Source organism: Pristiophorus japonicus, chromosome 22 (assembly GCF_044704955.1).
Source record: "Pristiophorus japonicus isolate sPriJap1 chromosome 22, sPriJap1.hap1, whole genome shotgun sequence".
NCBI classification, from domain to species: domain Eukaryota; kingdom Metazoa; phylum Chordata; class Chondrichthyes; family Pristiophoridae; genus Pristiophorus; species Pristiophorus japonicus.
This window is the reverse complement of record NC_091998.1, coordinates 70,466,591-70,489,782: the sequence shown is the minus strand read 5'-3', so window position 1 is coordinate 70,489,782 and position 23,192 is coordinate 70,466,591. Positions and strand designations below refer to the sequence as shown.

Genomic DNA, 23,192 nt, shown 5'->3' with positions numbered 1-23,192 from the left:
CCCTTGCTGACTTTGACGTCTGTATTCGACACAATTATTCAAGTCAGGGTGGACAAGAGAGAGCCTGGTCTTGAGACCTCTCCATCAATAGTTCAGCAGGGGAGACTCCAGTAAGCATGTGGGGTCTTGTCCTGTAACTAAGCAATATGCGTGACAAGCGAGTCTGCAGTGAACCTTGAGTTACACATTTCATATTCTGCGTGATGGTTTGGAACGCACGCTCTGCTTGTCCATTGGATTCGGGTTTGAATGGTGCTGACCTCACATGTTTGATACCATTGAGTTTCATGAACTCTTGAAACTCCATACTGGTGAAGCAAGATCCGTTGTTGCTTACAACGATGTTGGGCAGACCATGTGTAGCAAACATGACATGAAGGCTCTCAATGGTAGCTGTGGATGTGCTGGATGACATGATTATACACTCTATGCACTTGGAATATGCATCCACCACAACTAAAAACAGCTTTCCCAGGAAGGGACCTGCAAAGTCGATGTGGATCCTGGATCATGGTTTAGATGGCTACGACCATAGACTCAGCGGCGATTCCGCTGGTGCATGCAAGTGTTGCACTGATGCACACTTGATTCCAGAGCGGAGTCAATTCCAGGCCACCATACCTGAGACCATGGCTTTCATCATGACAATACCGGGATGCGTGCTATGTGGATCATGCACAAATTTCTCTGCTTTTCTTGGGCATAACAACATGATTACCCCACAGTAAACAATCTGATTGAATGGATAGTTCGTCTTTGCGATGGATGTAAGGTTTGGTCTCCCCACATTTGCTTGGATATGGCAGACTAATCATCACTAAGGATACAATGTTTCACAACCGATAATATCGGGTCCTGGCTGATCCAGGTCTTAACTTGTTGGGCCGTGACAGGGGTTCCTTCACTTTCAAAAGCATCCATGACTAACAGTCGGTCTGCCGGTTGTGGCGTCTTCACCTCCGGTGTGGGCAACGGCAGACGGTTCAATCCATCGGCACAATTCTCAGTGCCAGGTTTATGGCGAATGACATAATCATAGGCAGATAATGTCAGCGCCCACCTCTGGATGCAGAATGATGCGTTGGTATTGATACCTTTGTTTTCCGAAAACAATGAAATGAGTGGCTTGTGACCTGTTTCCAGTTCAAACTGATGCATCGTTTTAACCCCATACACAGGCTAGTGCTTCTTTCTCTACCATGCTGTAGGCTCTTTCCGCCTTTGACAAACTTTTTGAAGCATATGCAACAGGTTGTAATTTGCCGGACTCATTAGCTTGTTAGAGCAAAGCAGATTAGTGGCTTTCTCAAAAGCTCTGTCTTGAGATGCACCCCAAACCCAGTTGTCGCCTTTGCTAAGCAGCATGTGCAGTGGCTCTAATAAGGTGCTCAATCTAGGTAAGAAATTACCGAAGTAGTTGAGTAGAGCAAGGAACATTCTGAGGCTTGGGTGCATTTTTGATGGCCTTGGTTTTCGAGTCCGTAGGCCTGATACCGTCAGCAGCAATTTTCCTCCCCAGGAATTCAACTTTCGGTGCCATGAAGACACACTTCGAGCATTTCAGTCTGAGTCCCACTTTGTCCAGATGACGTAGAACCTCTTCCAGGTTGTTCAGATGTCCTGTGACCAGTATGTCATCTTGGAACATGACGGAGTCACGACCTGTGACCAGTATGTCATCTTGGAACATGATGGTTCTGGGAACGGACTTCAGTTGACTCTCCATGTTCCTCTGAAATATGGCTGCAGCCGAGCGAATTCCAAAAGAGGACCTGTTGTAGATAAACAGTCCTTTATGAGTGTTGATGCACTCTTTGACGTGTCGACCAACTCCTGTGTCATTTAGGCTGACATCAGATCCAGTTTTGTGAACGACTTCCCCCCGGCTAGCGTTGCAAACAGGTCATCAGCCTTCGGTAACGGGTATTGATCCTGTTTCGAAACTCGGTTGATCGTAACCTTACAGTCTCCACAAATCCTGACAGTGCCATCACTTTTCAACATGGGAACAATGGGGCTGGCCCATTCGTTAAATTCGACTGGTGATATGATCCCTTCACGCTGGAGTCTGTCCAGTTCGATTTCGACCCTCATCATGTACGTAACTGCCCGAGCCTTATGATGGACGGGTCTTGCATCCAAGTCCACGTGGATCTGTACCTTGGCTCCCATGAAATTGCCAATGCCTGGTTCAAACAGCAAGGGGAACTTGCTCAGCACTTGAGCACATGGAATATCCTCCTCCGACGACTACGCTTTGATCTCGTTCCAGTTCCATTTGACTTTTTTTCTAACCAGTTCCTGTCGAGCATCGTTGGACCATTTTCTGAAACAATCCATAACGTAAATCGTGAACCGCACCATCATACGACACCTTGATTACTGCACTGTCAATCACTGTTATGAGTTCTTTAGTGTACGTACGCAACTTGGCATTGACTGGACTCAGCTTAGGTCTCACAGCCTTAGTACCCCACAGCCTGTCGAATGTCCTCTGGCTCATTATTGCTTGACTCACACCCGTATCCAATTCCATCGATATTGGCACACCATTAAGTTTTACATTAATCATTATCGGTTGGCTCTATGTTAGGAATGAATACAGTCCATACACTTCCTCCTCTGGTACCTCGGATTGCATCTCCAGATCCGCGCTAGACTGGTCATCATTCTCCACATGGTGTGTTGCAGCAAGCTTGCTCAGTTGCGGACATATGCCCTGGAGATGCCCCACTCTCAAACAGCCTTTACAAATATACTGTGTAAACTGACACTGATGATGCCGATGATTTCCCCCACAGCGCCAACACGGTGATATCGGATTCATTCCCGTTGGCGGACTTTGAGCAGCCACAGGTTTTGTGTATGCAGTCGAGTAGGCCCTGCCATATGCAGCTCTGCCAAACGACGATACTATCTTGTTTACAGTACTTGCCGAGTTCCGATTTTTCAATGATACCTGCTTTAAGCTTTTGTCTGTCGTCATGCATGATTGGGCAATTGTGATGGCCTTGCTCAAATCCAGCATCTCCACTGCCAGTAGCTTACCCAGGATCACCACATGGTTGATGCCGATTACAAAAATCCCGCAGCATGTTTGCCAACGCAGTTTTGGACTTGCACGGTCCAGCTAGATGTCTTAGGTTGGTAATGAATTCCGATACATCCTGGCCCTCAGAACGAACGTGCATATAGAATCGATATCGAGATGATGATGCCTTCATGTGGTTTGAGATGGTCACGTACCAGAGCACGTAATATTTCATAGTCCTTGTCCGTTGGACTTAAGAGCGAGAGGAGATTCTTTGAGTCCATAGATTTTCGGACCGCGAGGAGGACCGCCTGACGTTGAACTGCGTTGGCCTTTTTCTCCATTTTGTTGGCCACGAAGTACTGGTTCAAGCGGGCTACAAAGTCTACCCAATCTTCTCCCTCCAGAATTCCAATTGTGCTCATTTTTACATGCGAAGGTTCTTGTTACCTTGTCGCCAAATGTTGTGTATGCAATAACTCGATAGACTGAATACTGTAAACTCAAAACAGGTACAAACCTGGCTCTACTTTATTAGGGCCCAAAGTGAGTACATTACAAGATAGCTGGCCTTTTATACCTGGTCCACGCACACAGCCCAATGACCTTCGGCAGTGGCGCCAGTGGCTAGTAAACCCAAGCATACATACATGACATTCCCCCTCCCTGTTCCCTCTCGCTGTTCTCCTCTCTTCCCCCCCCCCCCCCCACCCCATCCCCGGCCTCGCTGCGCACATCCTCTTCCCCCTCGCCATTGTCCGTTATCTGTGGAAGTGTGCGCGACTGACCTGGGAATATTTGTTTGACAGGGGAAGAGGAAGAAGAGGAAACGGGACAAGCAGCAGACAGAGACGGAGAGTCGAGGTGAGTTCTCTGCTCCCTGGGGCTCAGCATGGTTCCGTGTGTGTGGCTGAGGACTGGTATAATCGAGAGCTTGTTCACTTGGTGTCTGAGCTGGAGCAAACCAGCGCTGTGCAACAAGCTGGCTACAAAACAGAGAGTAGGGGTTAAAGGCAATTCCTGAGTTTGGGAACTGGTGTTCCACAAGGGATCGGTGCTGGGACCTTTGCTGATCACCATTTACATTAATGATTTGGACTTGGGAATAGGAAGTACAATTTTAAAATTTGCGGACAGCACCAAATTGGGGTGTAGTTAATACAGAGGACTGAGTTAATACAAAACATAGGAAGACATTAATAAACTTGCAGAATGGGGGTGTAATTGGCTAATGAACTTCCATGTAAATAATTGCAAGGTAATACATTTTAGTAGAAAAAATAAGGAGCCCACAAATTCCTTATTTTTAAGTGTCTAAATGGGGGCACGGAACAGAGATCTGGAGGTGCAGATAAACAGGTCACTAAAAGTAGTGATGCTGCAGGTTAGTAAGGCCATAAAGCTGACGATACAAAGATGGGAGGAAAAGCAATGTGTGAGGAGGACACAAAAAATCTGCAAAAGGACATAGACAGGCTAAGTGAGTGGGCAAAATTTTGGCAGATGGAGTATAGTGTTGGAAAGTGCGAGGTCATGCACTTTGGCAGAAAAACATCAAAGAGCGGGACCTGGGGGTCCTTGTGCATGAAACACAAAAGGTTAGTATGCAGGTACAGCAAGTGATCAGGAAGGCCAATGGAATCTTGGCTTTTATTGCAAAGGGCATGGAGTATAAAAGCAGGGAAGTCTTGTTTCAGCTATACAGGGTATTGTTGAGGCCACACCTGGAATACTGCGTGCAGTTTTGTTTTCCATATTTACAAAAGGATATTCTTGCTTTGGAGGCAGTTCAGAGAAGGTTCACTAGGTTGATTCCAGAGATGAGGGGGTTGACCTATGAGGAAAGGTTGAGGAGGTTGGGCCTCTACTCATTGGAGTTCAGAAGATTGAGAGGTGATCTTGTCGAAACATATATGATTATGAGGGGGCTTGACAAGGTGGATGCAGAGAGGATGTTTCCACTGAAAGGGGAGACTAGAACTAGAGGGCATGATCTTAGAATATGGGGCCGCCCATTTAAAACTGAGATGAGGAGAAATTTATTTTCTCAGAGGGTTGTAAATCTGTGGAATTCGCTGCCTCAGAGAGCTGTGGAAGCTGGTACATTGAATACATTTAAGACAGAGATAGACAGTTTCTTACCCGATAAGGGAATAAGGGGTTATGGGGAGCGGGCAGGGAAGTGGACCTGAGTCCATGATCGAATCAGCCATGATCTTATAAAATGGCGGAGCAGGCTCGAGGGGCCGTATGGCCTACTTCTTGCTCCTATTATGTTCTAAAGCACTGGGTTAAGAGCATAGAAATAGGAGCAGGAGTCGGCCATTTGGCCCTTCGAACCTGCTGCGCCATTCAATAAGATTATGGCTGATCTTCTACCTCAACTCCCCCTCCTCACACCTCCATATCCTTTGGTTCCCTTAGTAGCCAAAAATTTATCGATCTGTCTTTCCTGTACTCAATGACTGAGCATCCACAGCCCTGTGGGGTAAAGAATTCCACCCAGGGAAATAAGCCCTTGCTATTTACTATATCCAGGCCACTCAACATTTTATACACCTCAGTGAGGTCTCCTCTCAGCCTCCTCTGTTCCAAGGAGAGCAAACCCAACCTATCCAATCTGTCCTCATAACTAAGATTCTCCATTCCAGCCAGCATCCTAGTAAATCTCCTCTGCACCCTCTCCAGTGCAATTACCTCCTTCCTATAATACGGCGACCTGAACTGCATGTAGTACTCCAGCTGTGGCCTAACCAGTGTATTATATAATTTAAGCATAACCTCCCTGCTCTTGTATTCTATGCCTTGGCCAATAAGGGCAAGCATTCCGTATGCCTTCTTAACCACCTTATCCACCTGGCCTGCTACTTTCAGGGATCTGTGGACAAGCACTCCAAGGTCCCTTTGTTCATCTGCACTTCTAAGTGGCCTACCATTTAAAGTGTAAACCCTTTCCTTATTAGCCCTCCCCAAGTGCATCACCTCACACTTCTCTGAATTAAATTCCATTTGCCACTGCTCTGCCCACCTGACCAGTAGATTGATATCCTCCTGTAGCCCATGACTTTCCTCTTCATTATCAACCACACAGCCAATTTTAGTATTGTCTACAAACTTCTTAATCATACTCCCTCTATTCAAATCTAAATCGTTGATGTATACCACAAAAAGCAAGGGACCCAGTAGTGAGCCCTGTGGAACCCCACTGGAAACATCCTTCCAGTCACAAAAACATTCAGCAATCATTACCTTTTGCTTCCTACCTCCAAGCCAATTTTGGATCCAACTTGCCACTTTGCCCTGGATCCCATGGGCTTTAACCTTCGTGACCAGTTTACCATGTGGGACCTTATCAGAAGCTTTGCTAAAGTCCATATACACTACATCGTACGCACTGCCCTCATCGACCCTCCTGGTTACGTCCTTGAAAAATTCCATTAGGTTAGTCAAACACGATCTTCCCTTAACAAATCCGTGCTGACTGTCCCTGATTAATCCTTGCCTTTCTAAATGCAGATTTATCCTGTCCTTCAGGATTTTTTCCAATAATTTTCCCACCACTGAGGTTAGGCTGACAGGCCTGTAATTACTCGACCTATCTATTGTAAGTGGTTTCCCTTCGGTGTTTCCGACATCCCCCCACATTACACTAGTTCTAGGCCTGGTAGTGATTACTGTACTGAACAGATGAATGAGTCATCGTCAAATATCTCGGTCCCAACCGGCAATGTTTTATTAAAGCTAAACACACACCTGCACCCAGTAAAACCACACAAATTGTAAAACAAACAAATGCAGTATAATACACAATGTGGCCTGTCTAACAGGCCCCTAACGCGAAGTACCCACGTATAAACCCCCCCTCTTTAAACCCTTAAGAATTTGGTTGGGAGAATGCATGCTACCCCCTCACACCGTGGCAGTGATCTTAAAAGATGTGTGCAGAAATGCTCACCGATTTCACTGGCTTACTTGCTGCTGATTCCGATGAAAAGGTGTCTCTTCTGGTTTCTTCTCTCCATCACAATACGGAGGATTGGATTCTTGTCGGGGTGAGGCAAGAGAGAGAGCTGTGTCCACGTGGCATGCTTTTATATCCCAAGTTCGTTTCCCATTTCAGGCTGAATAAAGTTTGTATTGAGGCTTCCTGTGGGTGTGTCTTCTACTTTTACCCAATAAAGTTCCTTGTTTTCGAGGCTTCCTGTGTTTGAGTCCGGTGATGGGTTTTCGCTTCCAGGCAGTCTGGGCTTAATGGCGCTCTCTTGTTCTGGTAACTCATCCAAGAAATCATTGATTGACGAGGTCACCTTGCCTAACAATGGACTCCATTAGCCCACCTCCTGCCTTATGTTGGCCATTGTCATTCCAGACTCCCTGCCCATCATTCTAAGTCCAACATGGAGCCACACCTGGGCCCCTCCCACAAACAGTTTCCAGCTTTCTTTCTGCGGTGAGAAAAATATTAAACGCTATGTCCAGACAATGTCCAATAAATCCTTGGGGGTTTGATGCGTCTAATCCTTACAGTTCCTCCTATGATATTTCAAGAGTCTTATCAAACATATAACATCCGCTGGTGAGCAAGCATCGTGGTTCCCAACTGATCCTATCTCCTTTTACTTTTAAAACACCCCGAATATACATCTCCGAAATACAACTGTGCGCATACATACAGAAAGTTACATTCAAGGTTCGTTAACTACGGCCTCCCATTGACTCTGGAGTGCCTGACTTCTCCTTTTACAAGAAAAACACAACAGGATTATCGCAATCAAAAACTGTACAATGACGAGAGCATGTGAGCATATCCGGATCCACGGAGGAACCTCCACACACTTGCCAAGGTCCCACCAGGGCAGGGCATTTACCCCTTTAATTCTTTCCCGTGTCCCGGTTCATCTGTTCCAGTGTGAAATGTTTTTGGGATAGCTCGAGTGCCTTTAATAACGTTCTTCCGTGATCCGGCAGAAAAGGAATATGGTAGCCGAACTTGGTAATGTACTGTTGCAGGTTCGGGATCGTGGCGTTTACCGTAATGTGTACCGTGGATGACTCTGTGATTGGAATATTACGTTCCTGTGCCACTTGAACTTCGGCGTGGGGTTTGAAGCAGAAAGTGCTGGTGGTGACCGGACACCAAGTGTCCCGGTGCACTCGATACCGGTCCACACTCGCGGTTACGCAGTATGTCCCATCGCCCGTATACGCTACCTGAGGTGGAACGTGGCTCTGGGCCCTCACCTCCATGGTGCAGTTGATGGGCTCTTGACTCTCGGATTCAAACCGGCACTCTGGCCGATCGAACGCGTTCAAATGCTGGGGCACAATATGACGTGTGCACTCCTGCTGTGGCACCCCTTGAGGTCAGTGCCGGTCATGGCGTGCTCCCATTTTATAACAAATGGTGGGACTGCATGATACAGCATGTGCACCCCTTCCCGTCTGACCCCAATGTTCTCCACCCGGTATACCGGCGCTGGTTGTGATGTCCCGCCCATTACCGGCATATGCAACACTATATATCCATGATTATGTGGTTGGACCGACGGCAATCCCCTGGGACTGGGTAGGCTTCGGAGGCTAGATGGAGCTGAGACGGACTCATTGACTTACTGTGCAGGCTGAGCGCTGCGAGGTGCCCGTTGCTGATCCATGACGGAGCGTGACCTTGCTGGAGGTCCTCTAAATTACTGCACCCCTCGCTCAGCAACCAGGCACCGTACAACACGCACACTTTCTTTCATGCTGCCTGCGTCGAGGCATTCCTGTCCTCCTGTATTAATGCATTTACAGTCTTTGCGTGTGTCTCCAGCTCTGCAATAACCTCCTTTAAATGAACAGTCATTGCCCGGTCTTCCTCTAACTACGGCCACCTCCCCCAGGATTTTCCGCAGCTGGTCCTTTAAACCACTGATCTGCATCTGCAGCTGCACATTGTCCATTTTGACGAGAGATGTACCCGCACTAAATGCCGTCGCGACATCATTGAACACCCCTCGCCTCTGCTTCCCCGGACCAATGTTATCCCTCACTCCCATATCGTCCAATCTTTCCCGACTACCATCCCCGTAACTGAGTTCAAAGAACTGGCGGAACATTTCTTTAATAAGCACCTCATACAGCTGCTCAGTTTCTTTTGGACACCACTCGGGCAGAAGTGCCCCGGTTAGGTTTAAAATGACTGACACGACCGCGTAATGCACACCCTGGAATAAAACCTTTGCAGTCAGGACTAACACTAAGCCATTCCCTGGCCTGGTGTAGTGGCTGGACACCTAACTTCTGTCATCTGTACTGGTGGACAGGGGCTTTCTCTTGTGAGCGACAAGCTCTGTGGCATTTATTGTGTTGGGAGGGTCTGGGATCACGCAGGAGTCCATAATCCGATCCCATCTAATCCCAGCCCCGGCGTCCTGCCATTGCCTCGAAAAGGCAATCGACACACCTGCAGGGCAGATCCGCTCCGACCCCCACATACACACACACATTTCCTGTTCCCCCTCCCACCACTTGTCCCAGCATACTTCCACTCCCCCCTTTGACCCCGTGATCTGTCGGTACGTTTCGTTCCCCAGTCCGCTGTCTGGTTCCCCGTGTCCTGACTCAATGTCCTGAGCCACCACTGTCCCAGGGGAATGTGTCCCTTGCACTTCAAGCATACGCGCTTACCCTCGGTCACCCCAACCCGTGTGTCTGTGACCTTCAGTCTGGGACACGGTATGGAAGCCACGCCGTATGTGAACCCGGCGTGGCCGGAGTATTTCGTCGAATTCGACCCCAGCCACCCTGGCCACCTTCCCTCGTGGAAGTCGGCTGCCATCCTGTCCGCGTCCCCTGTCCTAGCCCCCTGTGCCATGGTGGGTCCGTTCCCCCCAGTACATCCATAGAGGCGTCCCCCTCCTGCTGTACCCTGTTCCGGCTAAGCTCCAAAGAACGATTACTAGGGTTGTCTCCATTTTTCTCTCGACTCCCTGTGAAGATATAAACAACCACCTTTCTGTGAGAGGGTATACCTCCACAGGTCTGGCTTCATCAAAAATACAGTCTGTAAAACATGAAACTGAGAAGGAAACTATATACATCGCCACCCGTCTCTGGGTGGCCCCGCTAGGTCTCTACGACCGTGGGCCTTTTCCGGCTCCTCGACGGTGTGTCAGGAGGTGACCCCGGCGTTCTCGGACGTGAGATCCTGCTACTCCTCCTAACCACCACCAGCACGGGCTCCTCACTGTCCCAAACTACGGGAGGGAGACCCGCGTCACCACGCGGTTTACAGTGCCTTGGTGCATCGTTCTGTTTCTTGTTCTTTCCCCCGGGTTAAACAACTTGCTCTGGTTCACATGGAACCACTTTGTGCGCCTCGGAAGCTTAACCGCGTACACCATGGGACTGGCCTTATCTACGATGCTGTAGGGTCCCATGTACAAAGGCTCAATCGTGCCCACCCGAACGTAATTGCGGACCATGACCTGATCCCCTACCTTCGTGGGTTCTCCGGGACTGGAGCAACAACTGCTTCCCCATGTTGCTGGCAGCCTGCCAATGAATCTGTTTCAAGTGCTCGAACAGATTCTTGACAAACTTGTCCCGGTTTACCTCTCTCACCTGCCCCGCTGTGAGAACTGGCATCAGAACATGGGTGGGCGTGCGCACGACCCTACCAGTCCTGAGCTCATGCGGGGAATACCCTGTGCTTCTGGAGAGGCTGGCTCGGACCCCCATCAGGACAAACGGCAGGACCTCAACCCACTTTTTCGGGGACTGTCCTGTTTCCTTCTGCAGCCTTTCTTTGATGGTCCGATTAAGTTGCTCAACAACCCTGACTGAGGGTTGTGAGCCACATGCCATTTCCCTTCTACCCCTAGCACTTTCAAGGTAGCCTGCATGACCTGACTGTGAAGTGGCTCCCCTGGTCGAACACCACGATCTGCGGCAGTCCCCACCTAGAGAACACTTCCCTCACCAAGATCCTTGCCATCGCCAACGCTGTGGCTGATCAGCAAGGGAAGGCTTCAACCCACTTTGAGAAAATGTCCACTAGGACCAAGCAGTACTTGTAACAGCCCCCCGCTTTGCGGTGGGCAATGGCCCGATGTAATCGACCTGTACTGACTGCCATGGTCCCTCTACCCTTCTCGTGTGTCCCATGGGAACATTTCTTTTCTGGGGATCGGGGTTGTTCGTTGCGCACACCAGACAGTCCGCTCAAAAATCGTGAACATCCTCCTTCAGTTGTGGCCACCACCCTGCCTGTTCTACCATCTGCCAAGTAGTCTCTGGCCCTGGATGTCCCACTCCTGGGCCCCCGTGGGCTGTCTGGAGGAATTCCCTCTGGTGCTGTTCTGGGACTACCCACTGATCTCCCCTAAAAAACATTCCCTCCTTTTAAAGTAATGCCAGCTACCCCGAATGGCCCTCTACCTTTTCTCCCCTAGCCAGCTGCTCCAGGACAACCTTGAGGACGAGATCCTGTGCCTGGACTTTCCTCAAGTCCGGGGCCAATGCTACCCCTACCCTCCCTTGTGTTCCCCCTTTGTCCCGGATCGCTGCTATTGGGCTGGACCCGTAAGGGTTCCAAAACTCTCCTGTTTTGGCTCCCTCCTTGGCTGACTCATCGGCCTTTTGGTTGCCTTCCCCTGTGGGCTCTGTCTTGGAATGGGCCTTTACTTTATGAATGTAATGGCCTCCCTGAGTTCCCGTGGCCTCTAAGATCCTTTGGTTGCTAAGGGCTTCCAGTCTGCGGATGTGAAACCGTTAAGAGACCAGATGGCCAAGTATTTGGTGCACGAATTGCACGTGAACATGGAATCCGAGCAGACGGTGTATGGGGTCGGGAACTCGTCGGTGTGGGTAATGACGTACACCACCGCCTACAGTTCGGTGTGCTGAGCCCTCAGGGTGCTCGGGAGTTTAATGGCCCTTGCAATGCCTGCCATCGGGTCATAAATCCCACACCTGATGAAACGCTCCCCTGCTACCACCAAACTAGATCCGTCGACATATATTTCGTGGCCCGTGGGGTGTAACCCAGCCCAAAAATCCTATGTCTATGTCCCATACTCCCTCTAATGAACACTTATGGACCGTCCCTGCATAGATCAGGTTAGCTGCCAGCTTGGGCTCACACAGGCATTGCGCACTCAGATTCATCTGTGAGAGCAATAAGATCCAGCGAGCAACTGCTCCCTGTGCTGTCCTTTATCTTCCCATCTAATAACATCTGAGTGGGGGTAAAGTGGGTCAGTCGAACGATCTGAGATGACCCCATGAAGAGCTGGGAGTGCTTCACGACCCAATGCGTGGCAAGGGGATGCCTCTTGCAATTGGAGTACCCCCGTTCTACATCTGTGAGCACGCTTGAGGAGTAAGCCATGGGCCGCAGCTTGCTGTGCCGCTCCTGGAGCAGCACCGCGCTCAAACTGTCCCCGCTGGCTGCTACTACGGAAAAGAAGTCCTCCCACCATTGATCGCCCCGAGTGCGGGTGCAGGTCTCCCTTGGGACGATTGAACGCGGCCGTGCAGTCCTCATCCCACTCCCATCTGAATCCCTTGCGGAGGAGCCGAAGTAGAGGGGCTGCCGTGGCGGCGTAATCCTCGATAAAATGCCTGCAGTACCCGGTGAGCTCCAGGAAGGATTCACCCCTGTCACGGTCGTGGGGGCTGGTAACTCCTGTACCCCCTTCCATTTGGCCTTGTCTATAGCCCTTTCCCCAGCCCGTACCGTCAGCCCGAGGAAGTTGACTTCCTTCTGACCGATTTGAGCTTTCTTGGGATTGACCTTGAACCCAGTGTTCTTCAATAGTTCCAGCAGCTCGGCCAGCAGCGGACTATGCTCCTCCCCTTGTCTGAGAGCAAAAGCAAATCGTCCATATACTGCACCAACTGCTGGGGTCTGCTAAAACCCTTTAAACTGTTGGCCATACACTGGTGAAAAATGCAGCGGCTGTTGTGGAAACCCTGGGGAAGGCACGTCCAGGTATACTGTTGCCCTTTAAATGTGAAGGTGAACTTGTACTCCTCTCTTTTGAGGGGAATTGACCAGAACCCGTTCGATATATCCAGCATCGTGAATGTGGTCGCGGATGCTGGAATGCTCCCTATCAGCCGCGACAGTGGGCGCGCAAGCTGGGATGTTCATGTTGAGCATCCGATAGTCGATGGTGGCCCTCCATAGAAACATAGAAAATAGGTGCAGGAGTAGGCCATTCGGCCCTTCGAGCCTGCACCATCATTCAATATGATCATGGCTGATCATTCACCTCAGTACCCCTTTCCTGCTTTCTCTCCATACCCCTTGATTCCTTTAGTCGTAAGGCCCATATCTAAATCCCTCTTGAATATATCTAATGAACTGACATCAACAACTCTGCGGTAGGGAATTCCACAGGTTAACAACTCTCTAAGTTTCTTCTCATCTCAGTCCTAAATGGCTTACCCCTTATCCTTAGACTGTGTCCTCTGGTTCTGGACTTCCCCAACATCGGGAACATTCTTCCTGCATCTAACCTGTCTAATCCTGTCAGAATGTTATATGTTCCTATGAGATCCCCTCTCATCCTTCTAAACTCCAGTGAATACAGGCCCAGTCGATCCAGTCTCTCCTCATATGTCAGTCCTGCCATCTCGGGAATCAGTCTGGTGAACCTTCGCTGCACTCCCTCAATAGCAAGAAGGTCCTTCCTCAGATTAGACAACCAAAACCAAGGCCCTGTACAACTGCAGTAAGACCTCCCTGCTCCTGTACTCAAATCCCCTAGCTATGAAAACCAACATGCCATTTTCCGCCTTCACCGCCTGCTGTACCTGCATGCCAACTTTCAATGACTGATGTACCATGACACCCAGGTCTCGTTGCACCTCCCCTTTTCCTAATCTGTCACCATTCAGATAATATTCTGCCTTCCTGTTTTTGCCACCAAAGTAGATAACCTCACATTTATCCACATTATACTGCATCTGCCATGCATTTGCCCACTCACCTAATCTGTCCAAGTCATCCCGCAGTCTCTTAGCATCCTCCTCGCAGCTCACACCACCACCCAGCTTAGTGTCATCTGCAAACTTGGAGATATTACACTCAATTCCTTCATCTAAATCATTGATGTATATTCACGTCAATACATTATCCCCAGTACCATGTGCTTTAATTTTGCACATCAATCTCTTGTGTGGGACCTTATCAAAAGCCTTTTGAAAGTCAATACACCACATCAACTGGTTCTCCCCTGTCCACTCTACTAGTTACATCCTCAAAAAATTCTAGAAGATTTGTCAAGCATGATTTCCCTTTCATAAATCCTTGCTGACATGGACCGATCCTGTCACTGCTTTCCAAATACGCTGCTATTTCATCCTTAATAATTGATTCCAACATTTTCCCCACCACTGATGTCAGTCTAACCGGTCTATAATTCCCCGTTTTCTCTCTCCTTCCTTTCTTAAAAAGTGGTGTTACATTAGCTACCCTCCAGTCCATAGGAACTGATCCAGAGTCTATAGAATGTTGGAAAATGACCACCAATGCATCCACTATTTCTAGGGCCACTTCCTTAAGTACTCTGGGATGCAAACTATCAGGCCCTGGAAATTTATTGGCCTTCAATCCCATCAATTTCCCTAACACACTTTCCTGACTAATAAGGATTTCCTTCAGTTCCTCCTTCTCACTAGATCCTCTGTCCCCTAGTATTTCCTGAAGGTTATTTGTGTCTTCACCAAAGTATTTGTTCAATTGGTCTGCCATTTCTTTGTTCCCCATTATAAATTCACCTGATTCTAACTGCAAGGGACCTACGTTTGTCTTCACTAATCTTTTTCTCTGCACATATCTATAGCAGCTTTTGCAGTCAGTTTTTATGTTCCCAGCAAGCTTCCTCTCATACTCTATTTCCCCCCTCCTAATTAAACCCTTTGTCCTCCTCTGCTGAATTCTAAATTTCTCCCAGTCCTCAGGTTTGCTGCTTTTTCTGGCCAATTTATATGCCTCTTCCTTGAATTTAACACTATCCTTAATTTCCCTTGTTAGCCATGGTTGTTGAGCCACCTTCCCCGTTTTATTTTTACTCCAGAACGGGATGTACAATTGCTGAAGTTCATCCATGTGATCTTTAAATGTTTGCCATTGTCTATTCACCATCAACCCTTTAAGTATCATTCGCCAGTCTATCCTAGCCAGTTCAAGTCTCTTACCATCGAAGTTACCTTTCCCTAAGTTCAGGACCCTAGTCTCCAACTTAATAAAGAATTCTACCATATTATGGTCACTCTTCTCCAAGATTGCTAATTAGTCCTTTCTCATTACACAACACCCAGTCTAGGATGGCCTGCCCTCTAGTTGATTCCTCGACATACTGCTCTAGAAAACCATCCCTAATACACTCCAGGAAATCCTCCTCCACCATATTGCTATCAGTTTGATTAGCCCAATCTATATGTAGATTAAAGTCGCCCATGATAACTGCTGTACCCTAATTTCTTGTTTGATGCTGTCCCCAACCTCACTACTAATGTTTGGTGGTCTGTTTACAACTCCCACTAGCGTTTTCTGCCCTTTGTTATTCCATAGCTCCACCCATACAGATTCCACATCATCCAAGCCAATTGCATTAATTTCCTCTTTAACCAGCAACACTACCCCACCTCCTTTTCCTTTCTGTCTATCCTTCCTGAATGTGGAATACACCTGGATGTTGAGTTCCCAGCCTTGGTCACCCTGGAGCCATGTCTCCATAATGCCAATTATATCATATTTATTAATAGCTGCCTGCGCAGTTAATTCGTCCACCTTATTACGAATACTTCTCGCATTGAGGCACAGAGCCTTCAGGCTTGTCTTTTTAACACACTTTGCCCCTTTAGAATTTTGCTGTAATGTGGCCCTTTTTGCTTTTTGCCTTGGGTTTCTCTGCTCTCCACTTTCTTGCCAGGGACCATGATTCCCACTCTCAATCCCCCTGCTTCTCGCTACCCTATACGCTGTCTTAATATCCTTCAGTTGCCCTCCAGCCTGTTTACTTTACCTGCTAGACGAGGGTCTCCTCCCGGCGACCAACTCCTTGAGCTTGGCCTCTGTAACCTGACACTGCAGGTACTCCCCGGTGTTACGGGAGATTTCCTCCTGAGTGTGCCTCTCCTGCTTTTCTTCGCTCAATACATCTAAAAGCCTCGATCCTACCACGGCCCTTGTGGCTGACTGCCCCTCGGACTCTGAGCTCTGCCTTAAGCCACCAACTTGCTCCCTAAGCAGTTGGACTTGCTTCTGCAGACACAGGAGCCAGATGGCCTTTTCTTTTGCCTTTTTATGCCCCTTACTCCCCGTCCACTCAGCGGCTTTGTCCTCCGGACTCTCAGCCCGCAAAAGGTCTAGTACCCACTGTTGTGTTACCTTAACTTTCCCAAAGTTACATTAGGAAATCCTAATCCTCTTTGCTGATCTCTTGGCCTTAATATCTTCCATAACTCTCTGTTCAGTACACCCAGGTCCTGCCGCAGTCACCAATTCTGTAAGTGGTTTCCCTTAGGTGTTTTTGACGCATCCCCATGTTACACTAGTTCTAGACCTGGGAGTGATTACTGTACTGAACAGATGAATGAGTCACAGACAAATACCTCAGTCTCAACCGGCAATGCTTTATTAAAGCTAAACACACACCCTGGTGTGTAAAACAAACAAATGCAGTACAATACACAGTGTGGCCTGTCTAACAGGCCCCTAACGCGAAGTACCCGCGTATAAACCCCCCCTCTTTAAACCCTTAAGAATTTGGTTGGGAGAATGCATGCTACCCCCTCACACCGTGGCTGTGATCTTAAAAGATGTGTGCAGAAATGCTCACCGATTTCACTGGCTTACTCGCTGCTGCTTCCGATGAAAAGGTGTCTCTTCTGGTTTCTTCTCTCCGTCACAATACGGAGGGTTGGATTCTTGTCGGGGCGAGGCAAGAGAGAGAGCTGTGTCCACGCAGCATGCTTTTATATCCCAAGTTCGTTTGCCTTTTCAGTCTGAATAAAGTTTGTTTTGAGGCTTCCTGTGGGTGTGTCTTCTGCTTTTACCCAATAAAGCTCCTTGTTTTCGAGGCTTCTTGTGTTTGAGTCCGGTGATGGGTTTTCGCTTCCAGACAGTTTAGGCTTAATGTCTCTCCATTGTTCTTGTAACTCATCCAGGTATCACTGATTGACGAGGTCACCTTGCCTAATAATGCACTCCATTAGCCCACCTCCTGCCTTATGTTGGCCATCGTCATTCCAGACTCCCTGCCCATCATTCTAAGTCCAACATGGAGCCACACCTGGGCCCCTCCTACAAACAGCTTCCAGCTTTCTTTCTGCGGTGAGAAAAATATTAAACACAATGTCCAATAAATCCTTGGGGATTCGATGCTTCCAGTCCTTATACCCTTTCTCCCTTCTTGAACAAGGCTACCGCATTAGCAGTCCTCCAGTCCTCTGGCATCATGCCTGAATCCAAAGAAGACTGGAAAATGATGGTCAAAGCCTCTGCTATTTCCTTTTTTGCTTCGCTCAACAGCCTGGGATGCATTTCATCCGGGCGTGTGGACTTATCCACATTCAAAGTCGCTGAACCCTTTAATACCTCCTCTCTCAATATATTTATTTCATCCAGAATATCACACTCCTCCTCGATAGCAATATCTGCATTGCCCCTTTCCTTTGTGAAAACAGACGCAAAGTATTCATTAAGAAGCATACCCACATCTTCCGCCTCCACACAAAGATTACCCTCATGGTCCCTAATAGCCCTTTATTTAGTTATCCTCTTGCTCTTAATATATTTATACAACATCTTTGGGTTTTCCTTGGTTTTACTTGCCAAGAATTTTTCATGCTCTCTCTTAGCATTCCTAATATCTTTTTTAATTTTACCTCTGAACTTTCTATATTCCTCCAGAGATTCTACAGTATTTAAATGTTGGTATATAACATAAGCTTCCCTTTTTTCTTTATCCTCCACTGTAAGTCCCTAGACATCCGAGGAGGCACTAGAATTATTTTTCCCACCCTTTTTTCTTCAAGGGCACATGTTTAGCCTGAGCCTTCCGGATCTCCTCCTTGAATGCCTCCCACTGTTCTGACACTGATTTACCCACACGTAGCTGTTTCCAGTCCACTGTGGCCAAATCACTCCTTAACTTAGCAAAATTAGCTTTTCCCCAATTTGGGATTTTTATTCCTGGTCGATCCTTGTCCTTATCCATAACTACCTTGAATCTGAATTATGGTCACTGGCACCCAAGTGCTCCCCCACTAATACCCCTTCAACCTGCCCAGCTTCATTCCCCAAAACTAAATCCAAGACCGCCCCCTCCCGTGTTGGGCTTGTTACATACTGACTAAAAAAATTCTCTTGAATGCATTTTATACACCTTCTATATACACCCTCTATATGCACCCTCTATACCCTTCACACTAAATTTGTCCCAATCAATATTGGGAGAGTTGAAATCCCCTACGATTACTGCCCTATGGTTTTTGGACTTCACAGAAATTTGCCGACATATTTGCTCTTATATCTCAAAGTCTGTGGAGAGAGGGTTCAGGAGCTTGTGCGAGGGAGTTACGTGGAGCTGGGTGTCAGTTCCTGTGTTTAGTTTCGATGCTTGTGTCTTGCTGCACTAACCCTCTCTCTTTCTCTCTCTCTCCCCTTCTCTCTCTCTGTACCCCACTCTCCCCCTGCGACCCGCTCGCTCCTCCTGCGCCCCGCTCGCTCCCACTTCTCTCTCTCTCTCTCCCCCTGATCGATCTCTCTCTTCCCACAATCTCTCCCTCTTTATCCCCTGATCTGCCTCTCTCTCTGCCCCCCTCTCTCTCTTCCCCCTCTCTCTTTCCCCCTGCTCCCTCACTCTCTTTCCCCCCTCCCTCTCTTTCCCCCCTCCCTCTCTTTCCCCCCCTCCCACTCTTTCCCCTTTCCCTCTCCTTCTCCTCCCTCTCTCGCGCCCTCCTCCTCCCCGTCTCTCGCGCCCTCCCCCTCCCCGTCTCTCGCGCCCTCCCCCTCCCCGTCTCTCGCGCCCTCCCCCTCCCCGTCTCTCGCGCCCTCCCCCTCCCGGTCTCTCGCGCCCTCCCCCTCCCCGTCTCTCACGCCCTCCCACTCCCCGTCTCTCGCGCCCTCCCCCTCCCCGTCTCTCGCGCCCTCCCCCTCCCGGTCTCTCGCGCCCTCCCCCTCCCCGTCTCTCCCGCCCTCCCCCTCCCCGTCTCTCCCGCCCTCCCCCTCCCCGTCTCTCGCGACCTCCCCCCCCCGTCTCTCGTGCCCTCCCCCCCACCGTCTCTTGCGCCCTCCCCCCCACCGTCTCTCGCGCCCTCACCCCACCGTCTCTCGCTCCATCCCCCCGTCTCTCGCTCTACCCCCCCCCCCGTTTCTCGTACCCTCCCCCTTCCCCGTCTCTCGCTCCCTTTTCCCCGTCTCTCGCTCCCTCCCCCCCGTCTCTCGCTCCCTCCCCCCATCTCTCGCTCCCTCCCCCCCGTCTCTCGCTCCCTCCCCCCCGTCTCTCGCTCCCTCCGCCCCCGTCTCTCGCTCCCTCCCCCCCCGTCTCTCGCTCCCTCCCCCCACGTCTCTCGCTCCCTCCCCCCGTCTCTCGCTCCCTCTCCCCATCTCTCGCTCCCTCCCCCCCGTCTCTCGCTCCCTCCCCCCCCGTCTCTCGCTCCCTCCCCCCCGTCTCTCGCTCCCTCCCCCCCGTTTCTCGCTCCCTCCCCCCCGTCTCTCGCTCCCTCCCCCCCGTCTCTCGCTCCCTCCCCCCCGTCTCTCGCTCCCTCCCCCCCGTCTCTCGCTCCCTCCCTTCCGTCTCTCGCTCCCTCCCCCCCGTCCCTCGCTCCCTCCCCCCCCGTCTCTCGCTTCCTCCCCCCCGTCTCTCGCTCCCTCCCCCCCGTCTCTCGCTCCCTCCCTCCCCCCCGTCTCTCGCTCCCTCCCCACCGTCTCTCGCTCCCTCCCCCCGTCTCTCGCTCCCTCCCCCGTCTCTCATGCCCTCCCCCCCCCGTCTCTCGCGCCCTCCCCCCCCCGTCTCTCGCTCCCTCCCCCCCCGTCTCTCGCTCCCTCCACCCCGTCTCTCGCTCCCCCCCCCCCCACCCCGGTCTCTCGCTCCCCTCCCCTTCTCTTGCTGCCCCCCGTCTCTTGCGCCCTCCTCCCCCATCTCTCGCGCCCTCCTCCCCCGTCTCTCACTTCCTCTGCCCCCGTCTCTCGCTCTCTCTGTCCCCTCCCCGTGCATTCAGTTTGTGACGTCCATTGGTAGTCACTGCAGGTAACTTCCTCTCCCTCAAACCACTAATCAAACTGTGATTGGTCTCTGGTTTTACCACTCCAGGGTCAGAGTGCACCATTGGCGCACGACCCAGCAAACTGTACCACTGGGGCTTGACCCTCCCGGGCTCTACCAATGGGACTTGACTGCCCCCCCTGGACTGTACCACTGGGGCTTGAACCCCCGGACTGTACCACTGGGGATTGACAGTCCCCCCTCCCCTGGTCTGTACCACAGGGGCCCGACCCCCCCCCACTGGGCCTCGAACCCCTGGACTGTACCTCCACCCCCGACTGTACCATTGGGGCTTGAAACCCCCCCCCCTCCGCTTCATGGGATTATACCACTGGGGCTCGCCCCCCCACAGGACTGTATTATGGGGCTCAAGCCCTCCCAGACTGTACCACTGGAGCTCGACAAACCCCTCGCCCCCTATCTCGGTGGAGGCCGCCACACATTCCTTGGTTAGCCATTCATTAGGATGTATTATTGCTGTGTGCGCGACGGTGTGTGACAGGAATGAAACGCAGTGTGTACTGTTCAGTGTGTGCAGTTGGTGATGGTGTGAAACGCGGTGTATACTATGCATGTCAGTGCGCCTCTCTCGGTTCTGAGCTTCCCTCTGATGAACCCTCCTTCTCTTCCAGATCTGTCCCTCCCAGTGTCGCGTCGGAGGCTGAAGTGCGCCCAGTACCTGCGGACGGATGGGAGCTGTGCCCTGCCCGTGTCTGCTGCTGGCAGTGTCTTGGACTCACCACCTTCCCCATCCACCCTGCACCTGCTGCCGGACCCCCGGGCCTCCGAGCAGGCCCAGCCCCTGGCGCTCACCACCAAATCTGAGCCCACATCCAAGCTCAGCGCCCTGCCCGCCACCATCCCAATGCCAGGGGGTGCCACCTCGTGTGCCAGCCTCGCTGAGAGCAGCCCCTCACCCAGCGCACGCCACCTCTCCTACACTGCCATTCCCACCTTCCTGCTGACTCCGCCCTCCTCGGTGGAGGCCGCCACGCATTCCCATCATGCTTTGCCCGCCATGCAGACGCAGCCATTGTCCCTGGTGACCAAATCGGCGGAGTGACCCTGTGACCCCGTGTACAGCCTATGTCTCAGACCCCAGTCCTTCCACAGAGTTTTTAAAAGATGTTCTTCGATGCTGGTCAATATTTGACCCAATTTTTATATTGAAAACTGTAATATGTTTTTTAGTTTCTGCGCTGGAGTGGGTGGGGAGGGGAGGGGAGGCGTCTCCATGATGACGGGTGTCTCTCTCTCTCTCTCTCAGTTTGAACGCCCCAGCTTCATTCCAGTACATGTGTTTGAGGTGATTTGTGGAGGTGCCCTTCAATATTCCCTTCGAGCTGCGCGGCTGTGCTGGCTGCTCACCGCCCTTCACATAGTTGATTCTGCGCATGCACAAACATTTGAATGGGTCGTGCAGGAGGCAGTGCTGCTCATGGAGTTGTGTTGGTGCCCCTCGAATCTCACCTTCCCTGAGTGTGAGGGTTGGGTTTAATATTCTGGGGGGGAAGGAAGGAGGGGCAGGGTGGGGGGAAGGGAAGGAGGGGCAGGGTGGGGGGAAGGGAAGGAGGGGCAGGGTGGGGGGGAAGGGAAGGAGGGGCAGGGGTGGGGGGGAAGGGAAGGAGGGGCAGGGTGGGGGGGGAAGGGAAGGAGGGGCAGGGTGGGGGGGAAGGGAAGGAGGGGCAGGGTGGGGGGAAGGGAAGGAGGGGCAGGGTGGGGGGGAAGGGAAGGAGGGCAGGGTGGGGGGGATGGTGGGGGGCAGGAGAGTCGGGGGGGCTGGAGGAGGGGCGGATGAGGTTGGAGGGGTGGATGGGGGAGGAGGGGCCGGGGGGAGGGAAGGAGGCTGGAGAGGCGGTGGGGCGAGGGCCGGTTGCGGGGTAGGGGAGGGACGTGGGGGGGAGGGGGGGGACGTGGGGGGGAGGGGGAGGGGTGTTGGGGGAAGGGCCTAAAGGGCCTAAAGGGGAGGGACGTGCAGGGGAGAGGTGTAGGGAGGTGGGGATGGGGGAGAGGTGTGGGGGGCGGGGCGTCTGGGGAGGGAAGGAGGAGGCGGGGAGGGATGTGGGGGTGGGGTGTAGGGGAGGGAAGGAGGCTGGAGGAGGCGAGGGGGGAGGGGCATGGGGGGTGGTGAGCTGGGATGGGGAGGGTGTAGCGGGAAGGGAAGGAGGCTGGAGGGAATGGGGGGAGGGGCGGAGTGGAGGATGGGCCTGGATGGGGGAGGGTGGTGGGGGGGGGAAGGAGGCTAGGCTGCGGGGGGAGGGTTTGGAGGAGGGGAGGGAGGAGAGAGCCCTGCTCATCTGTTGCACTAGCGAGACAATCATGCTGCCACTGAAACTGACACTTCTCCCTCCCAGCCGGCAGCTCCTTGTTTTTTAAAATGAAAGAAGTGTTTGACACGTGAACAGGTTATAAATGCGAAGTTTCTGGGTGAAGCTGAACCTTGACGATGAGGCCCCTGACTGCCCAGCATGGTACTGAGCCAAGCAGACCCACGCTGGGTCCACTGGTCTTAGCCTGCAGTGGACAATCACCTTTGCTGCTGCATTGGGTCGGGGCAAAGAAATCCCGTTTTCCAGAGATGTCGGGGATCGGGCTTGGTGGCGATGCCCCCATAGTCGAATAGCCTGTCGCCACTTTCCACGCTCACAGAATGTGTAGTGATGAGCAACAATGCACCACTTCCCAGTGTGAGTCACTGCTGTGTTGAGGGGCACCCATCACCCGTCATGTTGGGTGGCTCAGTCCTAAGAGTGGAATTCCCAAACTGAGGCAATGCTCCTTTCCCACTTTGAGCACAGAATTTGTCTTTAATATAGCTCGTCAATAAGAAGGACATTGGGGGAAGGTGAATAGGGTCCAACCGACCCCCACCTGATCCTCCACTTCCTGTCCACTCG

At 51.3% G+C, this 23,192-nt stretch overlaps 1 protein-coding gene across 1 annotated transcript in view; it reads left to right on the top strand.

The window, feature by feature from the left end:
• Positions 1-21,747, top strand: part of LOC139234807 (transcription factor 7-like 1) — a 35,899-nt gene extending 14,152 nt beyond the window's left edge. The window contains exons 8-9 of the mRNA XM_070865502.1: positions 3,841-3,895; positions 20,928-21,747. Coding sequence (XP_070721603.1) covers positions 3,841-3,895; positions 20,928-21,358 — 486 coding nt within the window. The 3' untranslated portion in view covers positions 21,359-21,747. The remainder of the gene's footprint in view (positions 1-3,840; positions 3,896-20,927) is intronic.
• Positions 21,748-23,192: the final 1,445 nt, after the last annotated feature.